We start from the raw sequence: 25,894 nt of genomic DNA, 5'->3' as shown, positions 1-25,894 counted from the left end.
ATTCACCTCATATAGTGAGTTCACTCTTTATTTCCCAGCCACCAATGAGCGCTCATTTTGACGTTGGCCAACTTGGAGTGAATTGAGTGGGTTGAGGACGTTATTGACCCGGCAAGTTGTCATCCATTTTTTCCTGCATGAAGCTTCCGTTTGTGTCATCTTTAATTTGATATTTATACCTGACCTGAGATTATTGTGACGGAAAAAAATATCATTTCTTGGGTGAGTAAATGGTGTTTTTAATGTGTAACGAAAAACAAACCACAGGCGTGTGGCGTTGACCCGGCATTCGCGATTACTTTACTTTTTTTTTTAAACATTTTTATCAATCGGCTTGGTTATATCCAAGCTATCTGTAGGCAACCATTTTCAACTTTAGTATATCTGTTACTTTTACGAGGGTTCACAGATATGCATATTCTTTCTTTGCCTTCTATTCTAGCATGAACCAAGTCACGAATAATTCAAGTTTTTCCATTCGCAATATATTTAATTATGTGGAATGTTTTCCACCCGGAGATATTCTCGCCGAAAATCGCATAAAGACTCAGCAACTGCATTTTATGTAAAAAAAAAATCCTCTATTTTTCCTGTTGACCCAAATTTTTTCATACATTAGATCAGTACCAAAGGTTCGAAGTAATATTTAATCACATTTAGTAGGAGCTGTTCGCCTTACCTTAACTATAATATAACTAACGGTGCATAAGAACAAAGTTGCTGTTTGTCATACCATGATTCGATAAGGATATAGTGGTATTTCTTATTTAGAGAACATGTCGTTCAACCGAGGAACAAAGAGGGATGCTTTTGGGAATCGTGGATTCAATCGGAATGCTGGGAATGCTGGGGGTGGAGTTAATCCTTGGGAAGGAGGCATGATGCCTGGGCGTGGAATCTTGCCTACACCTAACAACAATCTTGCTCTTGCTTCACCACAGGCTCAACTTGCGATAGCCAGCAATCTTCTCTCTAATCTGCTCCGTGGTCAACAAGATGTACAACCGCAGGTAGATTTGTCAATCTTAGAGTTTTGGAGAAAACAGCAGCAAATAGGTCAACTCCGGATATTTTCAGCGCAACTATTTGAGAATCGTATCATTACCTTTGATTATATTTTTTTTCACCTAAGTTGGCACTATTCTTGAATTTGTGGTAATATACTCAATTTAATTTGGAACAGTAATAAATGGTTCGATTCAAGTTTTATCCTGTATCTGTTAGGTGCCTTCGTTATTAAGTCTTGGAAACAACTTTGGTGGGCCAGGGCCAAATTTTCGAGGTCAACAGCCTTTTGGGCCTGGTCGTTTTAATGACCGTCCAATGCGTCGTCCTATGGAAAACCGTCGCTCAGAGCCCTACAAGGTATGAATTGAAATGAATATGCTGATTATTTCATACTTGTGAATTTTGCAGTCAATTTTTTGAAATCATTCCTCAATGTGACGAGTTGAAGAAACTTTTAACTACAGTGTTTTTTCTTTCTCTCTCTTCCTGTCTCTGTTGAGTCCTGGTTCTCATGAAGAATTGTTGGATTGAAGCTTCAAGATTAATCTTTGAATATGTGAAACTTGTCTTCATTTGATCCGTTCAACTTTTATCTAGTTTGGTGGACATTCACTTCTGGTCATGGACAGATATATGGTATCTGCATAACCGTCATTTGTTTCTTACACGAAAGTGGAAAATTGCAAGCATTTGCTTTTGTTGCCCCACAAACATGTAAAACGAATCTCCGATAGTATTAGACACAAATGCATACACATACACGCATACAGTCTCTTTATCTTTCTGTCTATCTGTCAACTGAGAAAAACTTTCCTAATTGGTTTATGTTATTACACTCAACCTTCTTACATGGGCATGCATTTTCCTGCCCCAAATATCCTCTTGGTTATGTAAGAATCAAGTTCGATTCAAGAAGAATCGTTTCACGGCCAATCAGAAACTTCTTATGACCATTTGGTCATTTGACCCAAATGATTAGATGGGCCCTCGCGCCCGAGATGGCCCTGCTGGGCGACGTGGCCAATCTGCGCAACAATCTCGTGCAAACCAGTCCGGCAATCAACGTATCAATGGAAACCAAAATCAGCATCGCAACGATAAATCTTCTAAACCAAATCCTGCCTCTAAGCAAAATCAAACTGCCACTGTCAAAAAGGAATCACAGGATGTTAAGACTTCTGATTTTGAAAAAGCTGATACATCTGATTTAAAAAGGTAAGCAGCTGGTGATTGCGAATAGCTTCTTCAGTCTTCAGCCAGTCTTATTCTATCATCTTCTTGGGTGTTTCTTCCCCAAACGATTAAACGAAAAACGCAATCGCCAAACCCTTCTCTCCTACTGACCACATTATCTTAGTCAATGGGTTATTGTCATCTGCGTTGGCTATGTAAAACAAGAAAAGATATTTTTCCTCACCCAAGAGTTTATGGACTTTGCAGGAAATTAAATCAGTTACATCTGCTAATGGAGAAGAAATTCAATATTGGTAATGTCATGAATTCTTGTATCCAGCCATTCCTATACTTTATCTTCGTTACACTTGAAAGATCTCCTACGAAGTCGCCAATCTTCGATTATCCAAGGAATGTACGCACCTCAGTTTACATGATTCTTCAGATAATGAGACATTCTCCGAAATTTTCCATTTTCCACAGACGATTTGTTATATCAATTGTTGTTATTATTTAAACTGAAATCCAAGTGTCGATTACATACAAGCATATGAAATATCATTCAGTTTGCTTCAGGATCCTAACTCTTTAGTCAGTTTCATATATTTTTCGTGCAGCGTCGTTCTCTGAATGGATTATACCTGAGTATTTGACTTATGATTATTTGAAGTTTAAATGTTATTAGTAACATTTGAGACAGATTTCAACCAAACTTTACTTATGGCCAAATCGGATTTCATCCTCGAGTTAATGGGCGTCTGTTAATTATTCAAGTTTAGATTTACAATTATCGAACATGACTATTACAAGACAAACCCTTTTAGAGTTTCGTTGGTCTAATGAATCTTCATATATTTAAAGACTGAAATCTTCATCTACATAGTTGGCTTGTTGAAAAGCTGTTACATTTATTCTTCCATCGAATTTACTGATAACGCGATGTAATTTTGTAGCAAAAGAAGGTAATTATATGTATATTTTTGAATAGGGTCAAAACTGAACTTAGTGACTACTAACTGTTAATACAATTGCTGTTATGCTTATTCACTGTAGAAACCTACTGAATTTCTTTAATATATTTTACTGTGAATTTTTCAATGCAAATATATTTTAACAGATATGGATTTTAGTGTCATGTTGATAAGTAATTGACGAAATTGATCTCTTAATTCTTTTTAATAGGAATGAAGCAGTCAACCAAACATTGGAAAGTAAATATACATGGTAATTAAAGATTATTTAATTTTGCTAATAGTGAAGATACCGACGATGTTGACACTAAAAAACGCGATTGGAAAGATGAAAAAACGGAAGAATCTACAATTAAATCTGATACTGGGGAAGATCTGGGTCAAAACGACGACACTCCGTCGTCGGGAAAATCAGGAGAGGCTACAGAACCTCCAAAAGATGGAGATACCTCAACTGCATCTACTGACAAGGAAGGAAAAGGAAGCAGCAAGAAGTGCGAAATTCGGCATGCAGAGAGTCGTTATGCCGATGTTCCCATGACCCGCATGTTTTGTCACGTCTGCAATAAGCATATGTGGGACGGTTATGTGAGTAAAGTCCTCCTTAATTATGATTCAAAATATTTCTTATCTCTTTCGTATTCAGTAACCCCATATTTATTTATTATCTTTCAATTATTATTTAATATCACAAATTGAATACATTTCAGTCTTTCGAAAACCATCTTCGTGGACGTGCACATCAGTTGATGATGGACAAACTGGATGAATCTTATAAACTGAAGGTAGATTTGATGAGACATGAATTACGCGTGGCTGAGGAGCAACGCGAACTTAGTTTGACCAATTCAAAACGTCGTGGCAAAAAGGTATAACAATGCGATGAGAATTTTATCGTAATTGTATTGATTGTAATAAAGTTTTGCCACTTAATTCTGCGGATTAAAGTTGACCCAAATATTAACATATTCATGAGTCAATACTTTTCTTTTAGGTTTCTGTTGACCTAAGCGTTCGAGAGTACTGTACAATGTGTGATCTCAATTTTTATGGAACCTTGTCAATCCATCGTAAAAGCGAGAAGCATCAACAATTGAAAACATTTTTACATCCGCGTTGTTTAGAATGTGCCAAGGAATTTCCATCTCGTATCGAATATGACGAACATTGTCTTACACCGACCCACATGAAATTGATGGTACCAGTTGAAGATCAACGAAAAAGCAAAAAGAAAGGTGATATATACGTATAATCGAATATAATTTTTTTGTGCATCCAATTCTAAATGACAAAAACATTACCTTCAAATTGTCTCAGTACGATATCTTAATCATCATTTATTCAACAGAAAAACTACCCAAGGGAGAATCTGAGATCAGTACTGTCGAAGACGAGGAAAAAGAAGTTCTAAAAGCAGAAACAAAGAATGAGAAAGAAGAAGAATTGCCTGAAAGTACTCCACTCATAATTGACTTTAGCGATGTCACGAGCGATCCTAAATACAAAATACCAACTTTCAAACAATGCCGAACCAAGCAAATTACTATCGGTAAGAATCTATGATTGCATGTATCACAGTTCATCACATAAGTTTATTCAACGACGATACCGACTGAAGTTCATTTTGATTTACAGGGAAATCGATGGTAAAAGAAGTTAGTGGGTATTATTGTGAGAAATGCCGTCGCTTCATGCTTACATCTGATGACATGACTGCCCATTTACGAGGAATCACTCATTATCGTAACTTCGTACAAGAAGTTAAGTCTCAAATATCTAAATCCATGATTGACGCCGCTGCAAAGACTACAGAAGAAGCCGAAGTATGTTCATTAGTTCAATAAGTATTACTGTACTTCATAAATAATGTTCATGGTTCCCAGAGCATCTAATATACAGAGAACATGTCGAATTTTTATGTAATGAGCATAATACGTTCTCAACGTTTAGCATTCCACGTCTGTGAATTACATAAGCTCTGACTGAGAGAAATCTATTTATTTCGATTATAGGCAGACAAGGACCAAGACATGATTGAAAAGGACAGCGAGGAATACGAGGGTAATTGGAAACGGCGTAAAGCAGCCCATTCAGAAGACGAAGATGGTTCAGATCCCAAAAAGCCGAATGAAGAAAAGGACAGTGAAATATCTACCGCGGTAAAGCCAATCGATGGCGACAAAAAGTATGATCCGTTGGAGGCTGATGCTGAAAGTGAAGATGAGAATCATGAGAGTGAGGGAAAAAAATCGTCTGCCGAAAAAGTGTGGGCTGATATGGATAATGACATTGATGTTGAAATTGGCAATTTACTCGAAGACGATACTGGTGAGGAGAAGGTGTCAACTTTAGAACCTCAGAATACACCACAGAAATTAGAAAAAGAAATTACTCCAATTATCAAGTCTACCAATCAAAACTCACCGCGCGGACGTGGTGGCGGTTACCGTTCGCGTGGAAACCGAGCGCGGAGATCACGTCGTTGAAAAGCATGTTCAGTGTATGACGTTTATTCCTCATATTCCATTAACCAGTCGCAAAGATTTCACGGAATCGTTATCAAAAGAAATATGACTTTATAAGTATGAAACATAAGCCGATCTATGATCTGTTGTTTATGATGGAATAAAAAAAAGATAGTAGCATAATTCGACAGAAGATCTTCCAACAAAGACAACAGGTATTCGAACACAGTTGTAACTTATTCACATTATAGAAGCAGTAATAATCTCTTTTACGTATGTTGTCACAGAGACAATATACATATTGTTCTTACATATATAGGTATACGTTTTATCTATCAGTAATGATAAATATGCGCAATAGAAATTGATTGCAAACGAAGTTTTGAAGGCTGGAAAACTATTTTACTATCATTTGGTTGTTGGTGAAATTTTTATGTATGCCATTACTACATTAAGTGAGCTCAGCTAAGTTATTTAAAAATTCGTAGAAGTTACACGGCTGTGGTATATCACGATCAATTGTTTCGTTCGTACAAAAACTTTATTCGTCTAGGTTTATTTTTAAATAATTATGATTCTGAGGAAATCATGATATTTTGTTTTTATGCAACGAGATTTAGAACAAAAAAATGTCTGTCTAGTTATAATTACCTATATCTTCATTTATATGTTTCACATGATCTCGAAAGTGTAATATTACAGGCAGAAGATAAAGCAATGACTAACTACATTCTATTATAGTATGTTTGGAACGTGGTAATGAATTGTAATTTTTATTTGTTTAACTAATTTAGGTACCGAATTAATAGCCTGTAACTTTTAACGATTATGTGAAACAGTACTTTTGTGATTAATGAATAGGTTAGTTTTTTTTTTCTGAATTACGACACACTTGACTTTCATTTTATTTTTCACATTTGACAAAACTATGAAATAAATCAATTTTGAAAAGAAAATATTGACTCATTCTGAATCCTCGCTAACAGTCTCGAATGTGAAGTAGGTGTTTTGCAAAAGGTAATACATAGTAGCAAAATGTCATAGTATATTACTGTTTATTACAAATAGTGATGGTAATAGCATGACAAATTTTTTTAAAAACTTACGATGTATTCTCTGTTACGCATCCATAACTAGATGCGTTGTTAAAAATTCATCTACGGAGTCAGTGTCCCATTTATGAATATCAAGGACATCTTCAACCTTACCATCTTCATCAAGCAACTTAATAATAGGATCCAACCCACGAAGATATTTGATTTGTAGATTCTTGAACTTGCTAGGTCTATCACTCTTGATGAATGCTGTATAGAAGTAAGAGTTGAATATACATTGATTCAATGTAGATTCATCGATGATGAGGAAACATAAAGATACAGAAAAATTCATGATTATAGAGTACCTTGAATTTGTGGATATGCTCCAAATTTACAAGTGCAAACTTCAAGTATCGCTTTGGGATATCTTCTTAGACTGGAACCATCGTCATCATCTTTCAGGCAGCACTCTCTGCACTTTTCTCTAAAAGATTTCAAAATTAGAAGACATATTTTTATTGAAAATGAAATGGGGGTAAAAAATTTCCTATATTTTCATGTCTAATTAGAAAATTCTTAGTATATTCTACTGACTCTATATCATTTAGTTTGAAGTTGTTTAGCTTGTCACACGTTGAGCATAACAAATTGGCCTTATTGAATCCCAAGATTTTACAATCTTCAGCTGTAAATTCTGACGAAGTAACAGTAACCTGTAAGCATAAATGGAGTACTGTTATTTATTAGATATTTGTTAGAAAGAGGTTTATGTGTTACAATAAGAGATTGAAAGTGTCTTGTTTAACGGTATGATAATGCAGCCATCAAATTGTTTCCGAATGATTAGTGTTAACGGATAAGATATACTTTACAAGATGAGAGGTTAGGGTCAATTCTGTTTAAATTAACTTACCAGCACTACGAAATATACCGTGAGAATGATTTTAGAGACGGTCATTTTTGATTCTATGATATTTACTACAATCTCCGTTTAAGCAACATCCATGAAATGTATTGGTCGAAAACTGGCCAAAATACCAGCAAGATACGTTCACTGCTCAACTGCAGCCACTTGCAGACTGCCAGATCACTACACGGATATCAGATAATTCTGACACTTCTTTATCTTCCAAGTTCGCCAATGCCGTATTTCTAGCTAACCGATGGAGATTTATCTACATATCTACATATATATATATATATATACATGCGCAGGTATATTTAGTTTCCATGGTATGTATATTCGATTCGTTATTTTTGACAGTTCGAAAGGTTATGTAGTACTGTACATACTTAGATAGATGCGTAGTCGAAATTTAAGGAAGACACACCAGGTACGAAAACAGTAATTTGCCATTTTAGTTAAACCGTGCCCGTAAACTGAAGAAACGCATCGACTTACATTCGTCGGACAGATGAGGATGAGAAAGATAATTCGTTGAAAACGCGCAACGATGTGGTGTCAACCAAAGTTGTACCCTGGAAGATCGCATTTGCGAAAATTCTATTTGCCATGGAATTCATATCGTCAAGAAATAAGCTCCACAGCTTTGAGACTAGAAGACAATTCACATCCAAATGTTATATCAGCACCTCCGAAAGAAGCTCGTGTTGTGATTTGTGGAGGAGGTGTTGTAGGGGCAGCTGTTGCTTATCATCTTGCTCAGATGGGATGGGGACCTCAGACAATTATAGTTGAAGGCGGCAGGTGGAGTATTAATTTTTTCACATATTTTCAATGAAATGCTCAAAAAAACACAAAAACAAATTATTGAACTTACGTTTATTTCCATCTAGATTGGGTGGCGGTACGACATGGCACTCTTCCGGCTTGATTGGAGCGTTTAAACCGAGTCTTGCTCAATTAAAATTAGCTCAAAATAGTATTGCGTTATACAAAGCATTGGAGAAAATTGGAAGACCTACAGGGTGGAAACAATGTGGAAGTCTTTCTCTCGCACGCACCAAGGATCGTATGACTGTATTTCGCAGGATGAAAGCACAATCTGTGTAAGTTCACTGTAGCCATTCCACATAGTTCACACGTCTTTCATTAAAACACCGAATGTGATTTTATCTGTTTTATAAAATATTTAGTAACATTTAATAACGACGGTTGACATGGGATCGGTCAGCTTATGCTGAAATTTCAAAATTATAATCCCAATCATTTTTAGCTCCTGGAATATAGAATGTGAACTGATATCTGCAGAAGATGTTACAAAATTGTGTCCCATGCTGAGAGTCGATGATTTGGCTGGTGCTTTATGGATTCCGGGGGACGGTGTGGGTGATCCATATCAAACATGTATTTCATTGATAACAGAGGCTCAAGAGAAGGGTATTTTTGTTCTTCTCCACTCTTTAACGTTTTATTGCTCTTATAAGAATAAATACTTGCTAAAACAGTAATGAGGGAATTTCACGATAATAATTTAATCATTTGTCAGGTGTTAGGGTGTATGAAAACTGCAAGGTGACGCACATAGTCAACAAAGAAAACTCTATTGAGGCTGTTGAAACAACATGCGGCACTGTTGAATGCCAGTTCTTTGTTAACTGTGCTGGTTTCTGGGCACGAAGTGTTGGGAAACTAAGTGAGCCTTTTGTCAAAGTTAGTGTTACCTCACTGCACGATGTAAGATAACAAACTGGTAGCGAAAGGTTACCTTCTTTTAATTTCTTTGATTCATCTGTCAGTCATGCACTGTAAATTTCAATTTAATTTAACGCAGTAGAATGCATTCTGCTACCAGAAGGATATCTTTTGCACCATAAATTTGGCTCACATCATGCTTCATCAAACTCTCGATAGGAAAGCCTAAAGTGAAAGATTGCTCGTTGTAAAAATCTTTGCAGATAATTTTTAATTATTTAGAATTATTAGAGTGAGCCATTACAATTCTGCAGATTTATGATGGGATAATACACATCTTGAATGTCGGCGGATAATCATTCACTTTAGGATGTTTAACAATAGTATAATTTCATTGTAATGAAAACTCATGGTTTGCAGGTTCCTCTACATCCAGTGGAACACTATTACTTGCATACAAAACCAATGGTAGGTTTAGATCCAATGACACCGGTTATTCGTGACTTGGATGGATACATATACTTTCGTGAAAATAATGGGCGATTGCTAGCTGGTGGATTTGAACCTGTCGCCAAGCCAGCCTTTGAAAATGGAGTAATCCCTGGTAGGTCATGCTTTCAAATTCCAAAGTATATTAAGAGATTCAGTTTTTTTTAGCTAAATAATTCTTTTTGCATATTATAAATGTAGGAAATACTAACGAGCGATATTTACCTGAAGATTGGGATCATTTTCATGTATTACTGGAACAAATGCTTCATAGAATGCCTAGTTTAGGAAATGCTGTGCTTGAAAGATTATGTAATGGTCCAGAGGCATTCTCACCAGACTGCAAGTGGATTGTAGGAGAAGCTCCTGAAATACAAAATTATTATATTGCTGCTGGAATGAAGACTGTAAGTTTAGAGCTTTAACATATTTAACTAAATATTTGTACTGTACGAATATTTTCACATTATATATGACAACTGTTTTATGTCAAAATTACAAATTACTCTACCATCAGGTTGGCATATCAGCTGCTGGAGGAATTGGTCAGGCAACAGCTGAGCTGATTGTGAATGGTTCTACATCGCTCGATATGTACGAACTGGACGTTTCTCGTTTTCTTGGGCTTCATAACAATCGGAAATTTCTACGAGATCGAGTGAAAGAAGTTCCTGGTATGCATTATGCATTGCAATATCCCCAGCACGAGTTTCAAACCGGTAGAAATCTGCGAATGTCACCAATATATCCAAAATTAAGAGAAGCTGGTGCTGTATTCGGGCAAGTAATGGGATACGAAAGACCATCTTGGTTTCAACCAGCAGATGAAAATGGTAACAATTCAGGTCTTAGCATTGCTATTACGGCTTTAAGAATACAAGTATGCATTAATTGGTTTGGTTGATATTTAAAATTTAAGAAAGAGATACAAACTTTGTGTTTGAATTCCATTTAGACATAGACCCGATTGATGGATCGCGGAAATACAAAATTGCATACACAAATACATTTGGTAAACCACCTTGGTTTGATTATGTTGCAAACGAGTACGCAGCGTGTCGTGAAACAGTTGGGCTGAGTGACTACTCTTCTTTTACGAAAATCGATTTATGGGTATAAATATATATTTTTTTCTCAAGTTCTACACACCTACATGTAGTCTAAACTCTCAATCATTATCAATTCTCTTAGTCGAACGGTACAGAAGTTGTGGACTTGCTACAGTATTTATGTTCCAACGATGTCGACGTACCAGTTGGCAGCATCATCCATACTGGAATGCAAAATCATTTGGGTGGTTACGAAAATGATTGTAGCTTAGCAAGAATTGCTGTGAATCAGTGAGTATTTATTTATAAAATGCCGACAGTCTCACTAGCGAATTATGTTTACAAAAAATTTATCTTTTGGTAATTATATCCAGCTATATGATGATTGCTCCAACAATACAACAAACTCGTTGCAAAAACTGGATTCGCCGTCATTTACCTTCTGATGGATCAGTAGCGGTATCAGATGTCACCTCAGCTTACACAGCTATTTGTATCATGGGACCTGCCACTCGAGAATTACTGTCTGAATTAACAGATACAGATCTGAATGCAAAGAATTTTCCCTTTTTCACTTTCAAGGTATTATACCTCAGGTTAAAAAGTTTATTACTTTGGCAATTTCTGGTAGTGACAATACATAATGAATTAGAATTTGTATACAATGCATTGCTATTGATGTTGTTTAGGAACTCGACGTCGGCTTAGCCAATGGTATAAGAGCGATGAACCTCACACACACGGGAGAGCTTGGGTATGTCCTGTATATACCGAATGAGGTATGTGTAAAATCAGCAGTAGTGTTATGTTACTCTTATTTAAAATTTGAACAGCTAATAGCAGATCATTGATTTCAATACTACCCTAGTTTGTTTGTCCGCCAAAAGCGAAATGGAAATTCTCCTTTCTGATGCCCCTACGTTATCCAATAGGTCCTGAAACTAGTAAATGGTAAATAATTATTTTCCTATCAATACACTGTAGAATTTGGTCGGAGTTCAGCTTTGTTAATAAATAGCAGCAATCATAAATATGTAGCACTCGGTCACACATGCTTACTCACCATTTTTCAGCCAAACCTGTAGCTACTCTTGGTCATCATCACTAGAATTATTTTCTGTGAATGATGGCTTGAAAATCATGATGTTCATATAACTGAACTATTTATGTAAGTAATAACTTTTGCGTGTGTCGCAGTTTGCTCTACATGTCTATACCAGGCTGATAGAAGCAGGAGAGAAATACGGGATAATGCACGCTGGTTATTACGCTACCAGGGCTCTTCGTGTTGAAAAGTTTTATGCTTTCTGGGGTCAAGATTTGGACACGTTTACTACACCATTGGAATGTGGTAGAGCCTGGCGTGTGAAATTCGATGTAAGCCTACTGGAACCAAACGTTATTGCATATTAAACATGATAAAAATTTTGTTACAAAACTGTTTGAAACCAATTTTTCAGAAAAGCGTAGACTTCATTGGTAGAGATGCTCTATTGAAACAAAGAGAAGACGGCGTACGTCGCAAGTATGTTCAATTGTTAGTTACTGATCACGACCCTGATATTGATCCTTGGTGTTGGGGTGGCGAGCCAATTTACCGAGACGGAAAATATTGTGGCATGACTACAACAACTGGTTACGGTTTTACGTTCAAGAAACAAGTATGTAATTTTTCTGATAATAATGAAAAACGGATGAAAATTTCGTGAATTATAATTGAAAACTAGACTCATTGAATAATCAAACTGTAATGTGTTTCAGGTTTGTCTTGGTTTTGTACAAAATTTAGACGAGAGCGGAAAAACTCAAGAGGTGTCAAATGATTATGTTTTATCTGGGGACTATGAAATAGACATCGCAGGTATCAAATTTCATGCAAAATGTCACCTACACAGTCCCAATCTACCAACGAAGTTCCCAGACACAGAGAGGGACTCATATCACGCTACGCGTGATTTACAAAGCACATAACGTATTAAACTAATATTTGTTACAAGTTGTACAAATAATGTATATATTTCATGTGAATAAATTATTTAATATTTATAAATTATGTTATTTGGGGGTTTTACTTTATTTGTCTTTATATTATATAATACTTATTGTCATTTGAAAACCGTATTGCATGCTACTACAACGGCTTGTGGGAGAGTATTTGATAAAAGTGTGCTTTGGCGTTATTCAGAAAGTAATTTAATTCTATTATATTCTCATAAACAGTTACATAAATCTTCAGAACCTTCATCTGAATGTAGAAATGCATACACAAAAAAGTGTGGTAATCGGATAAGTTTTAGTGTACAAAACGAAAAGAATGTTTATTTCATCAGTTTGAACCTTTTCAAAGACAAAATTATATTGAAATTGCGTAGTACCATAATTGTATACACCACTCGTCAGAGTGATTGATATACATGTACGTATTTATATTTAACAAACATAAGTCAACTGAAACCCTCATTTCCTACCAATGTACTTCTGATATAGGATATGGTACAAATTTATATTCCACTTAGTTAAGTATATAACTTTGCACCATTTAGTTTGAAACTTTTTCAGTTCATTGGTCAGTCCATTATGTGCTAATGAAAAAAAACTCCTTATATTTTATACTACTGAACACCATTATTACACATTTCAGCTATTTTCCATTTCATGATTATACGCTGCATTGTATTATTTAATATTCATAATGCGATTGATATCAACCAAGCCTTCTTTTCAACAATCAATCAAAAAAAAATTTTTTCTATAGCTGAATTGTTCATTGCATCTTCATCGATGCAATATATGAGTTTATTAAAATATTAACATTTTAATTACTTGTTACTTCACTTACACTATTTTTTAATTATTATTATTGTTGTTATTATTATTATTGTTATTATTACAGTCACTATAAGATTATTTATCATTCTTCACCAAGGAAATCATTATACGTTAAGCCCAAGTTATTATTATAGTACATCTATTCGTAGATCAACAACTTTTTACACGCGATTCTTATTTACCAATTTACTGTACACAAATCGATATTTTGAAGTATAAAACGTTTTATCACTCTGGGATCTCCGGTTCTGGAGGTGGCTGGACTTGTTTCTGTACCATACATGACCGAGCCACTGATTCGAATAATCTGTAAACAAAAAATCCCAGATTAATTGGGTATCCAACAGTTTTTCCTCGAATTTGTGACCAAAAAAAATTAATTTTCAAACGTGGGTCAATTTAGTTTTCGTAAACATTAAGTAATAACACAGCCACTAAAAACTTACTTTTCGATTTCTGGTGCACAGTGGACAAACTCATGCTTCCAGAAGTTGTAGGTAGGATTTTTAATGAGTTCGATAAAAGTAATGAGAAGTCCCCAGGGATGTGGTCTGTTGACAATCAGCCTTTCAAGAAGGACTCTTGTTATTTGTTCTTGAATAGCTTCAGTGTTAGCTTCGGCGAATAGGTACAACAAGGTACAACTGAAGTAATGCGTATGACTGTTGGGATATCGCAACTGATTTGCAATTGCATTTAGGAATAAGTAGCGCCCTTCCGTGTCAAGATCAACAGCCAGATTTTGGAATATATCCATGTGTGCGGCATGAGCAATCGTTGACATGTTGGGAGTGTGTCCTTTGTGACGAATGAATACTATGGCCTGTGTCCCGACATACAGAACAAGGGCATTCATCAATTGAATATTGTAGCGCATTCCAGCCTCCTGTGAAACCTGCAAGTTACTGCGAAGTTCTGAGAGGAAAGTAACAGGTGCTCTTGCTTTCAAGTATGAATCCAATTCTTTTTTGAAACTAAGCGGTTGGATCATAGAGGCAAAGTTCGATAGAACTCTTGGCGCATGAGCGATTTCTTGCAGCATGTCGACTTTCAAATTCGGGGTAAAAGGATCGGGGAGGCGCATATTTCTCGGAAAAGCACTCAGAATGAGATTTCTCATTTGAATACAATTTGGGGGTATCACATCACAGAATCCGTAATGATAGTCGCATAAAAATTCTGGGAAGTCATGTAGTAAGACCAACAATACCCGCAGCGTTCCCTTGTATAAGAGAGTTACTGGCTTTGCTAGCTCGGCATTGCGCAGATATGGTGCGAGATACTTGAAGAGATCAATGAGTAACTGAGCGTACATGCCCCAGCATTTTTGTTGGGGAGTAATAGCGAGCATACGGCCGATAAATACTCGGTGCGAAACGAGCTCTAACCAGGCGTAACAAAAGCCCGAGGCCTTTGCTGGACGTAATATGTGCAGGGTGTGGCAGAAAGCGGTCAGTACTTGGTAATTAACGGCCTCAAGTACAGGTTCGGGAGCACACAGCTCAAGGAATAGCATAACAAATATTCGATGATAAGGTAGCTGTTGAAAGTCCGTTCCTCGCATTTCATGATCTTGCAAAAGAACACCAGCGACGATGCCCAAAACTTTGTTCAGGAGGTTGATTTTAGTGTGGGTATTTGCAGTGTCCCCTGAATGCTTCACCAAAAGTGCAACAAGACGAACAAAGGCATCCAATGTATGGAAGCACTTCGCACGCACCACAGAAGGAGCAGCATTTGGTTCACCCAATGCTCTGTAGCAGAGATCGACGCACATTTGTGTACTCAGCTTGAAGAATCGCGTTATGAGATCGTCGGTTTTTAATATTCCGTGAATATTCATCTGGTGGACAAACATTCCGAATGCCTTTGTTGGGTCACGGGCGTGCGTTGGATTGTGGTGCATGGATACCCATTCACGTAACAAGTATTCGGTCTTTTCCATCAGTCCAGGAGGATCGTCGAAATCTCGAGTCTGAAAGGGATATATTTACGGTTTAAGTTTGCCGGAGTCCTTGCATAATTTATCATTCAACTGTGGATGAATTTGCGAAGTTTACTTACTCTCACCTGGAGAATCCCAGAGTGAATATGGGCAGTTGGTCCAGCTGGGGCTCTGTCTGCCAGTACAGCTGGATCATGATTAGCCCGTAATGATTCTATCAAACTAGTAAGCCTGAATAATGAAATCCTGTGCAGAAAGGTATCCAATGTTAGGTACAAGTAAATAAGGAATTGAGGAGCCTGCCTATGATCAAGCTATTACTATTTTCAAGGTTTCTACCGCTTCGACTCATTGTCAGCTGTATAGTTACCTTAGGATCAACTGCTGTCTATGACAGAAAAGAATATAAAAATAGCAATAACCATTTACACGAGATGAAAAACCTATCCTTACGAAATTACGCTTCTTCGTGATTTACTTTTACCATTCACAAAATCTATATTTCTACCATGTTTAATGATGATGGTAATTAAGTTTGTAGAACTGGATGAACAATAATTAAACTGTTACGCAGCAACTAGCTTAGTTTATGTATTTGATATCGTTTCTTTAGGTAAAAGAAAATTTGTGTCAAATAGTCTGGTAATTATAGTACTGCAGTTTCACTAAATGTACACTAACCCTTCAGGTGGTGCTCGATGATGTGCCATTCTAGCTAGAATTTCAATTGTATGGAATAAGTCAGATTCCGTAACATGAGTAGTTAGTCTCTCATCAATTAGGTAGAGCTGCACTAGTTGCATAGCAAACGCAGTAGCCATGGCAGCACCCGCATCCATTGCCTGGGCCAAAGCATAATCAAATTGCGGTAGGTTCAACAAGTGAGATCTAGAAGAATTATATTGATTGTTACAAAGAATCATTATTTCATGTGAAAACCGCGTTAACTTGAACTTACATCAACAAAACTGATCTTCTCACTATTTGAGAAAAATAGATCTTACCTTATCAGATAATCGACAGCTTCGAAATTGTAGCGAAACTCTTCCCTGCATTCCGTTAAACATCGAGTTACGTGTTTGTTTGTCCACTGCATACCATAAGCTCGTGGATCTTGAAGGCACTTAAGGATACGAAGATGTAATTCCCTGTATCTCAGCATTATTTCTCCGTCATTAACACCAGTTGAAATGGTGGGACCATCTAGCAATCCTTCTACAGCCTAGACACATTCAGAAAAATCCATTGTACTGAATAAGAAAGTATTACATCAAGTTTGTGTGAAACTTGTACTGAAAAAATAATATAGATACAAATTCTTTGGCAGTTATGAGTGAATTACCTTTTTCAATAGTGCCAAAGCAGCACCAGTGTCCCTGGATCTTCTGGTAAGTATGATAGAATCGAGAAGTGCATGTAGTGCGGCGTGTTGTGGTGGCGGAACACCTGGACCCATAGCTGCCAAAAGTAGATCTACTTCTGTGGCAAGTTTTTCTAACATGGCACCAACTTCGTCATTGTTGACGGCAGCTGCATATGCTGCAACTTGCTGAGGTGTAGCAACTGCAACTGCTGGATTTGCCGCAAATGCTGTGGCAGCAGGTTCCTTCAACATTACAATAGAAATTTTGTCCCTTAATCCTATTGGTTATTTAAATTTACGTTTTCGGTCTCTCTTTTTTTTCCCTTAAAGGATTCTCTATACTTACTATAGATATGTGGGTAATTTAATAATCGAGTAATCAGTCTTTCACCTTTAATTTACCAAGTCGAAGTACCATGCTGGCAGGGATTCACCCGGAGTTACTTTGTAAAATAGGAGATGGAGATTTTTACTCTTTTTCATATTTCCCTCACTACGCATCGGCATACAATTTTATCTACGTACATAATATTTGATACTGAAGAATTTATAAAATCGAATAATTATATACTCACAGTTACCGGCTTAGGCATAAAGAGAGCTTGAGTGTCACGTTCGGAAAGAGGTAGAAACCCTGGAATGTTCCTTGCGAATTCCTCATAAACAGCCATTTGTTGCGGAGTCACACCTCCGACTTTAAGTCTTATTTGCTCAGGCATTCTCTCTGCCTGATATTTAGCTAAGGGATCACAGTATCTCCGTCCTTCTTGTCTAGCAATCTTACGTAGTTCTATTTCATTTAGTAGTCGCTTATCCATCTCAGGAATAGCTTTTTCAATCGCTGTTTTCTGTACAAATGCGCACGCAAGTTCCATGTTATCAGCAGCCACTATACTCGCTGCTTGTTCAGCTAGCTCCTTTTGTTGTGGAGTAGTTCCCATCAGTGCAGCAACAAATGATTGCTTCAGGTTTGTACTGATTGAAGTGAGTACCTGGAATGACGAGTTGATGATTAGTACATCATCCTAATCAATGAAATATCTAATTTTTGTATGACTTTGTAATTCATACCTGTTCTCGGCACGTTATCATGGCCATTCCAGCAGTGAGATTGCGCACCATATGACGAGCAGCAGTACGCATCCTGATCTCTTCTGGGTCAAGTGCAAAATCTTTTCTGACAATTTGTTCACTTGTCGTCAATGCTATTTTTATTGATCTATCTACGACAGGGTGAATCCACTCTTGGATAGCTCGTTCAACGGCGGATCGCACAAATTGTTTGAGTTGCGGGTGTGCTTGGAAAAGTGGTAGCTAATAAGGTGAAACAAACATTGATTGAGAAAATTTTTTTTACTAATTAGATAGTCTGGTCTGGGTTACCGTGTTATCGTGATTTTTTAGTTCATTTAGACTTCTGATTTCATTTACATCACGGTATATTTGAAAGTCTAATTCACCTGGTTGTTGATAGTGATGTGCTGTGAAGCAATACCAGTCACGGATATATCCATGTAATTGAAGCGTGGTTCGGGCGGACTGGTTGGCAATGAAGGTGTTGTATTTACAGGGGGTGCCTGTTGTGAGACTATAGTTCCAGTAGTTGTTGGCCTGACAAGTTCCTCAGCAGGAGGCTGTGGCGGCTGCGGATTAGCAGCGACTTCTGGTTTCTTGTTAGGGTGGGATAATTGGTATTCCAAGTTTCTCAGTTTTTCGGGATCTTTTAAATAGATGGCTGGCTTCAATTCCTAAAACAGAATACATTTCATAGATTGAAATGAGGTTGATTTTATTTATTTATCATTTTCTGTAACAGGAGTAAACGGAGAAAGGAAAACTCACGGATACATCAATACTCAGGTTCTTGCAGAGCACCTCAATTTCAAATTTCAGATTCAGTTTTAGATCAGGCTCCTGATGTAGCTCAGCCAAAACATTCATTATTGCCATAGTCCAGGGATTGGGTGGACGAAAGACACGGCTTTTTGCACAGCTTTCCAATACTTTAGCTACGAATGGCACAACATACAAAAGTTCTTGTTGACCTTTGTGATACGCCTCGACGAGTAAGCTTTTCAAATCTATATCAATCTGTAAATAAAATATAAATAATAAAAGATAATCTAAAATCTAAGAATATGCTATACAAGTATTTGAGAAAGTAGGTAAGGTTGTAGTTACATGGAAAATTGGATTGTTTCTTCCTAATGTCAGCATCCCCAGCCAATGACCCAAGTTCTTCAATAGAGAACGGTCAGAAAAATTCGCTATTCCTTTGTCACTTCGGAGCAATACCTGAAATTATGCAAAAATTAAATTTAGGCACATTTATCAAGTCCGTTAGTTTATGGTTTCAATAAAAAAAAAAAAAAAACGTAGAACCCACCTTGATGTTTCTGAAAGTTTCTCTAGTGACCATTTTATTGACATCAGGTACCTTAAGACAGTCAAGAAAGTTGGAATAAAGGGCGTGGAAATTCAATTCAATGCTGGCACGTTTCATAACTAAATACTGAGCCATCCATGGCCAGTATTCTTCGGTAACTATCTCCCGGATTTCATCGCATTTCTGTTGCAGATTAAGCTGACTCAGATTATTGAAGATGAATGCAGTCTTGTCTTGCAAACTTTCCGGTGGTGCTGTAATCTTCTCCTCCTTATCCGTAGCAACAAGCAATGTGTCTATGTTGGTTGCATTTGCAATTGATGGCTAAAAAAAAGTAAAAAATATACCATAATGAATGCACACAGCCAGTAGATGGTTAGATTTGCATCTCGTTCAAGATCTCACATAATAATTTAATGTCTCAAGGCTTACCCTGGCAGAGAGCGACGTAGTGGGAGTCGTGGATGGCTTGGCTTGGGTAGTCGTTGTTGTAACAGTTGTTGTAGTGATAGTTTTGTAAGGAATAGTAGCCGGTGCTAGCATGGCAGCTATTGACTTTGGAAGTACTTGACCCTGAGGTCTGGTGGGAGGTTCTTGTCCCTGGAGACCATATTCGACATACTCGATAAGATGTGGCGGGAATTCACTAAAGTGTTGAATAGCCCTGACATGTTCGCAATACTTTTGATACTCTTTTAGCCGACTTTTGAAACGGTCCAACGCGGCAATTCCAAAGTAATACATTTTACTGGCCTCAGGTTTCCTCAAAGCATCAAGAACACAGCGTAGCGCCAAACCCAAGGCGACATAAGTGTTGACAAGTCCTCTCTCAATGATACCTCCAAACAATTGAGCTGTTATGTGCAATTCCTTATCAGGATATTGCGGAAAGAAACGGTACTCTTCAAACAAATTGCGCAACATGCAGTTGAACACCTCACGCTCCCTTTTGCTACCGGAATCTTGAAATTTTTTCAACATTTCAAGCACTTCGTCAATCGACAATGTGGGATGTGGAGGGTGATTGTATATGCGTTGAAAATAGCTGTTCGCTTCGTCTTCGATTTCTTTAGACACATTTTGTGACATATCAGGAAACAAGTTCGAAGTTTCTGGCAATCTAGCCTTTTCAATACCACTTGGTGGACCAAGACGACTTAATCCTCCTATCGTTGTGCCACCTGGTACAACTGATGGTCCTTGCGTTCCAACAGGCCCTGCGTGAAGCTGGGCGGAAATTGGCATCAATGGAAATGGGCTGGGTGACGGACCCATTAAACGTGAGGGCGAACCAGGTGCAGAAACCAAAGGACCAAGGGCCCCAGGAAGATTGAAAGCAGAACTGCTAGGAGGTCCCAAACTAGAGCTTAAGCCCATAGAAGCTAAACTTGAGCTGAGATTTCCCAATGGATCAACTTGCGATGAAGAAAAGAGCTGTAATGACATTTGATCGTGATTTTATCAAGTTTTTCACTTATTTATAAGAGGATTATTTTACAATCTCGTATAATTTACTGTGACACAAAACTTTGAGTACAGACATCTAAAATAGCACAAACTCTGGGGCTTACCTGTCCTCCCAAAGTAGCAGGATTGAATGTTTCGAGCCCTCTGTGTCTAATGACAGGAGGTGGTCTGCTTAGGCTTGCTTTACTAAGCATTAGATTACAGTTCTGAACCATTGTCATAATTGCATCAGAACACTCTTGAGACACGCTTCTGCAATCGAAAGTGATCAGAATATTACAGAGATACTCTGAAATTTCGTAAGTTTTCAATTTGGAAAAAATTTTAATAATCAAAATGACATACCCAGCGCAGACTTGCAGGCAAGCAAGAATGGTATTGAGTGTTTCCTGAGGAAGTTGAGTAGCCTTCGGAGTTGACGGATCTTCTTTTATAGCAGGCCCCATAACATGTGGACATCTTCGTTGTAGGAATTTTACACAAGCAGCAACAAACAATTCTCCATGATCTCTAATTTTATCTGTAAGCCACTTTTCCAGTTTTAGATATTCTCTTCGCGAGGCTAAACAGGCTAAATCGATAACAAAAGGAAAAGATTGGGCGTTCAGAAGCATTGAAAGAGCCTTTAAATCCTGAGCCACATCTAGGATTCGTGACAGCCTCGTTTGATCATATTCCCCACGTAAATACCAATCGGCCATAGCGTGCATTATTATCGGCTTGATTGTAACATTGTTGGCATGCCAAGCATGGTGTAAAATGACTGCAGAATTCGGATGATTCCCAAGGAAAATCGGCATCAAAGTGCTGAGCAACTCCTGCCGGAGTATCGTAATTGGGGGATTGATCTGTAGTAGAGCCAGGACGAGAACATCCGGACAATGTTGGATGGGCCATTTGAATATTTCCTGAACTGCACCATATAGACCTCGTTCAGCCATGTGAAGTAGAAGTTCCACTACATTCAATGATCGCCAAGTTCCGGCTTCTTTGCTGTCACCTTCTGGTGCAGCTTTGAGAACATCAACGGTTACCGAATGGTATGGGTAATCAGCGAAACAAAATATGTCCGGGTTTTTCAAAACTTGCTGCACCAATGAGAATTGACCCTCTACATTATCCCAATGTCGGTAAAATAACTCAACAGGGAACATATCCAGAGGATATCCTAGATGCTGAAGACCTAGACGCAGACCTGTTATCAGCAGGTTCAAGCCTTGTCTGTCCTTGATTATAAAATCAGCATGGTCAAGTTTAACTATGATCTCATTCCACGACAAAGTGGATTGCTGCAACAAACGGAAATTATTATTATTATTATTATTACTGTAACAATTAAAAAAATCATTAAATTCAATTCAAGTAAGATCGGTCTGTATAGATTACAATAGGAATAATTACTTACAAGATCTTTTAGAGTCTGAATGAAGACTTCGACGTTCCATGTAGTAGGTGTATTGCCGTCAGAAGATTTTTCTTTACTGGAATCTTGATTACCACTGGAACCTCCCCAGAATGATTGTAAACCACCAGCATCATCAAGACCGGAACATGTACGGGCCATGAGGGATAGGACCCGAGCAGCTGCGGTCGGTGTAATTTCTCGGGCCCCCAGCCCAGCAAGGGCAGAACGGCATTCATCAACGCTACTCGTGAACCCATATCCAAGTTCCATAATCATCTCCACCAAAGCATTTCCATCCTGAAAGGGAAATCCCTATAAGTAAATTTTTACTTTTTCTTAGTAAATTTTCTTTGCACATATAACATATAGTTGAATATATGTAAATGGAAAATTTACCATCGGATTGGAAGCCATGTTTAATTCTATTGCTGTTTGCGGAATTTCCCCGTCGCCTGGATACAAGAGTGGTGCTAGCACCACCGGTACCAGCTCACGGGGAAAATCACGCCTTAAATTCTTGAGAAATTTTTCCTTCGCTTCGATAGGCAGGCCAAACTGGTTGGGTTCCTGAAATGCCTGCGACAGTATGAGATGTAAGACCTCAGGTGACGAATCGTGCAGACCTCCTTCGTGGTGTTTATTGCTTATTTCCGAGTTTATGTAATTTTTTATCAATTCAGGCAGCTGTTTTTTAACGTGTTCCAATGCTAAAGTCTGGATATCTGGATTTTCAGAATGCAACAATGCTATCGCGAAGGCAACTTCTTGTACAGACGTCAATTTCAGAACCTTGCGAAGATTCAGAAAAAATTTTGGTGACGGATTTAAGCTCTGAAATAAAAAGGAAATAAATTAATAATTATAACTCAACTTCAATTATGGAGTGAGTTACTTCAATTACATCAAATTTCCAATTATAACATGTTAAAAATGATCCGAGTTTAAACATGATTCTATGTTATATTTTCTTACATCCAAACTTACTTTTTGCTGATGTAAGGGGCGATCAATGGCGTAACAGAGGTTTGATATGAAGGATGGTTTGCTGAGAAGATTAGTGCACTCTTGGGTGAGCAACTGAGCTTGATAATAGTCTTTTGCGTTGGGCTCTGGCTGCTCTCCCGTTGAAAAGTTGACATGCGAGAACAAACAGCGCAGCAAGTGTCTGTCCGCCTCCAGACCCTTCCACTGCACCAACTGTTTCAAACATAGAAAATGATTCTCAGACGTCGACTAATGTAGAACTCGTGTCAGTTTTCAATAGTGTAACATGAAAATAAGTTTCGCTACTCATTGTATAAATTATAAATAATGGAAAAGAGATGTGAGCCAGGCTGCTCTGCTTTCTTAACAACAATAAATAAACTAAAAGACACGGAGAAGACAAAAAGTTTAACAAATAACTTGTATCATATATTCGATTAATGATTTTTGTAAAAATATTAGAATAAGTATCACAACATTGTTGGTATCTATAGACATAGGCATTTAATTTCAAGTCGCTATTTTTGCAAAGGATGAGTTTTTTTTAAAACCATATTATCAGGTACGGTGACTCATTTCTTTTGCTTTTCAGCGTCGCTAGGTGGGAGAAAAATTGAAACTTAACCTAGCTATGTTAAGCTGGTTCAAATTCTCCGTTTATAGTTTATCTCTTATTTTTTTTCGCGGTATCTGACCTCGTACTGCTTTACTTAGCATATACAAATACAAACACCGAGAACTATTCCCAAGGCAATAAAGTGAGCCGTGAGGTTGTTTGTTGCTACCTCAGGTACGTGACGTTTACCAGATGAATAGTTAGCTCTGAATTTGTTGTTACCGCCAAATTTACAGTTAGCAATATTTTCATTAGCAATTTGCGCATATGATATGTCGAATTTACCCTGCGAAATGCGACATACGGTAACAGGAGGCTGTATTGAGCAGAGTTTTCCGAGGTATTGGGTTTGAGAATTCATTGAAAAGGGGGTCATGAGACGCGTAAAAAACCGCTTAGCAAAGCATATTGCGTTGGTTCGGATGGGTTACAACGTCACGACTCGACGACGAGCATACGGGCGTTTGAAGAGGAGCGGTGAAGAGAGGAGAGGGGTAAAGAGTGAATATAAACGGTATAATGAGAGATAGTTTTACTCACAACTGATATCTCCTGAGCGCTTTCTCGAAAATTTTTCTTGTTCAAATTTGCAACCAAATAACTGATTTGTGACAAAGTAAAAGACAACGAGTCCAGGTTCATAGTTCCATGAATACGACCTCGAAAGCTTCAAACACGTTTGAAGCTTTCTTCGGTATCCACGAATTGCTTCCCCGGATTTTCTCCTTGTTAAAAGCATGAAAACTACATTTGTACAGTCCTACGACCAACATCGGGATTATTATTTTTAAATACAATTTCAGATCAACGTCATGGCGAAAGGAACACAAAAAGAAAACGCGAAAAACGGTAATACCACCACGAAATCACACCACACAATCCACTCTACTTCTCCCTCGTTCCGCTTTTTTTTTATATCCTTTCTTTCTTATTTAGCGTTTCTCCTTTTCTTTTTCCTTTTTCACACAATCTGTCTCTTCTTCTCGCTCCCAGGCAGAGAGATAGCTGGCTGGCTAGCTTGTTCGTCAGCGATTTCTCATTCACTGTTGGTGCTTGCCTGCTTGGCGGCGCTGATATCCGCCGTGACTTTAGTGCATTTGCCAAACGTTTGCGGCCTTTTTCAGTACAATTCTCGCCGCCAGGTGGCTCTCGATTACCCAGCGCGACATTCATTTGTCATTGATTTGAATTTCGAACTGGAACATTAAAACTTGAAACAAAGTTATTGGTAATAAAATTCACGAAATACCTTATTTTTTTCCAAATTGATTTCGATTTTTATTTATTTTTACAATAATCGTGTGGAATGCAACAGGTTTTTTTTTTTATCATCAGACTCGCACTGAATTTATATGCGTAGATAATTACGAAAAAAATTCTTTATACGTATATAACAATACTATTAGTTTGGAATAATAACATTAAATATAATTCGCAAGATCCACATGATTTGTTATGTTTCATACATACTCACAATATAATAACGTTATTTTATTTTTGTTTGTTTATTTCTTCTTAAATTCATTGTAAAGGTACAATGGGTATATCTAGTGATAACAACAAAAATAAAAATAAACTGATTCAAGTCTTTCCTCTGGATCACCCTCGTTCTAGCAGAGGGAGGCAAGAGGTCCGCTCCGCTACAATCTCACGTGCGAATTTATAAGCAAATACAAAAACAAATTTTTATCATGTAGGATCAAAATTATGTATGTTAAACGTTTTCATCATAATAAAAACAATAATGATCGAAAGACAGTCGTTCGTAATTCGTATGATAATAATAAAACTACGAAATTTTTTTTTTATGTAATAAACCTAGAGATGAACGATTGGTTCAAAAATCATATTAGTAATAAAATCGCAGCTATTTTTTCTGCTCATTTTAATGAATATAAATGCTGCCTTGCCAAAAATTTTTTTTTCAATAAAATGCACGAAGTCTTCAAACAATTCATAGATAAAGGTCGCTTTAAAACAGTGTAAATATAATTGATATGAAAAAAAGGCAACAGATATTCATCAACGTATCGTATATTCTGCCAATTATATTATCACGCCAAATCACACCGAATGTCTCTACTGATGTTGCGTACTAATTCAGCTTTGGC

General features: G+C 37.4%; 4 protein-coding genes across 10 annotated transcripts; 2 read left to right on the top strand and 2 right to left on the bottom strand.

The window, feature by feature from the left end:
* The first annotated feature begins 78 nt into the window (after positions 1-78).
* LOC124404558 (zinc finger protein on ecdysone puffs) lies at positions 79-6,709 on the top strand. Of its 2 annotated transcripts, XM_046878786.1 has the most exons (10): positions 79-222; positions 772-1,010; positions 1,225-1,365; positions 1,988-2,223; positions 3,437-3,740; positions 3,863-4,021; positions 4,147-4,387; positions 4,501-4,701; positions 4,788-4,975; positions 5,165-6,709. In XM_046878786.1, exons 2-10 carry the CDS (start codon positions 777-779, stop codon positions 5,636-5,638), a joined length of 2,178 nt encoding a protein of 725 aa, XP_046734742.1. In that variant the 5' UTR covers positions 79-222; positions 772-776; the 3' UTR covers positions 5,639-6,709. The 2 variants fall into 2 exon arrangements, with proteins under 2 accessions (XP_046734742.1, XP_046734743.1); XM_046878787.1 differs by lacking the exon at positions 79-222 and having other exon boundaries at positions 871-1,010; positions 1,205-1,365.
* LOC124404559 (selenoprotein F) lies at positions 6,646-23,085 on the bottom strand. Of its 3 annotated transcripts, none has more exons than XM_046878790.1 (5): positions 23,076-23,085; positions 7,565-7,711; positions 7,249-7,364; positions 7,020-7,138; positions 6,646-6,921 (listed from the first exon to the last, which is right to left on the bottom strand). In XM_046878790.1, exons 2-5 carry the CDS (start codon positions 7,610-7,612, stop codon positions 6,737-6,739), a joined length of 468 nt encoding a protein of 155 aa, XP_046734746.1. In that variant the 5' UTR covers positions 7,613-7,711; positions 23,076-23,085; the 3' UTR covers positions 6,646-6,736. The 3 variants fall into 3 exon arrangements, with proteins under 3 accessions (XP_046734746.1, XP_046734744.1, XP_046734745.1); XM_046878788.1 differs by having other exon boundaries at positions 7,249-7,367; positions 7,568-7,711; XM_046878789.1 differs by lacking the exon at positions 23,076-23,085 and adding an exon at positions 19,673-19,685 and having other exon boundaries at positions 7,249-7,367; positions 7,568-7,711.
* On the top strand, positions 7,903-12,841 carry LOC124404557 (pyruvate dehydrogenase phosphatase regulatory subunit, mitochondrial). 3 transcript variants are annotated; one of them, XM_046878783.1, is made up of 14 exons: positions 7,908-8,362; positions 8,452-8,664; positions 8,832-8,995; positions 9,105-9,268; positions 9,671-9,854; positions 9,941-10,146; positions 10,257-10,572; positions 10,695-10,852; positions 10,931-11,079; positions 11,163-11,370; positions 11,478-11,567; positions 11,986-12,165; positions 12,249-12,449; positions 12,550-12,841. In XM_046878783.1, exons 1-14 carry the CDS (start codon positions 8,109-8,111, stop codon positions 12,757-12,759), a joined length of 2,697 nt encoding a protein of 898 aa, XP_046734739.1. In that variant the 5' UTR covers positions 7,908-8,108; the 3' UTR covers positions 12,760-12,841. The 3 variants fall into 3 exon arrangements, with proteins under 3 accessions (XP_046734741.1, XP_046734740.1, XP_046734739.1); XM_046878785.1 differs by lacking the exons at positions 12,249-12,449; positions 12,550-12,841 and adding an exon at positions 11,657-11,739 and having other exon boundaries at positions 7,903-8,362; positions 11,986-12,159; XM_046878784.1 differs by lacking the exon at positions 11,478-11,567 and having other exon boundaries at positions 7,907-8,362.
* On the bottom strand, positions 13,298-24,816 carry LOC124404556 (CCR4-NOT transcription complex subunit 1). 2 transcript variants are annotated; one of them, XM_046878781.1, is made up of 19 exons: positions 24,324-24,816; positions 23,168-23,380; positions 22,580-23,014; positions 22,184-22,495; positions 21,124-22,067; positions 20,883-21,030; positions 19,744-20,745; positions 19,312-19,635; positions 19,107-19,220; positions 18,768-19,016; positions 18,386-18,673; positions 17,997-18,239; positions 17,501-17,917; positions 16,905-17,168; positions 16,567-16,784; positions 16,244-16,450; positions 15,682-15,808; positions 14,064-15,592; positions 13,298-13,924 (listed from the first exon to the last, which is right to left on the bottom strand). In XM_046878781.1, exons 1-19 carry the CDS (start codon positions 24,423-24,425, stop codon positions 13,846-13,848), a joined length of 7,215 nt encoding a protein of 2,404 aa, XP_046734737.1. In that variant the 5' UTR covers positions 24,426-24,816; the 3' UTR covers positions 13,298-13,845. The 2 variants fall into 2 exon arrangements, with proteins under 2 accessions (XP_046734737.1, XP_046734738.1); XM_046878782.1 differs by having other exon boundaries at positions 22,184-22,480.
* Positions 24,817-25,894: the final 1,078 nt, after the last annotated feature.

Source organism: Diprion similis, chromosome 3 (assembly GCF_021155765.1).
Source record: "Diprion similis isolate iyDipSimi1 chromosome 3, iyDipSimi1.1, whole genome shotgun sequence".
NCBI lineage: Eukaryota > Metazoa > Arthropoda > Insecta > Hymenoptera > Diprionidae > Diprion > Diprion similis.
This window is presented reverse-complemented; position numbering and strand designations above follow the sequence as displayed.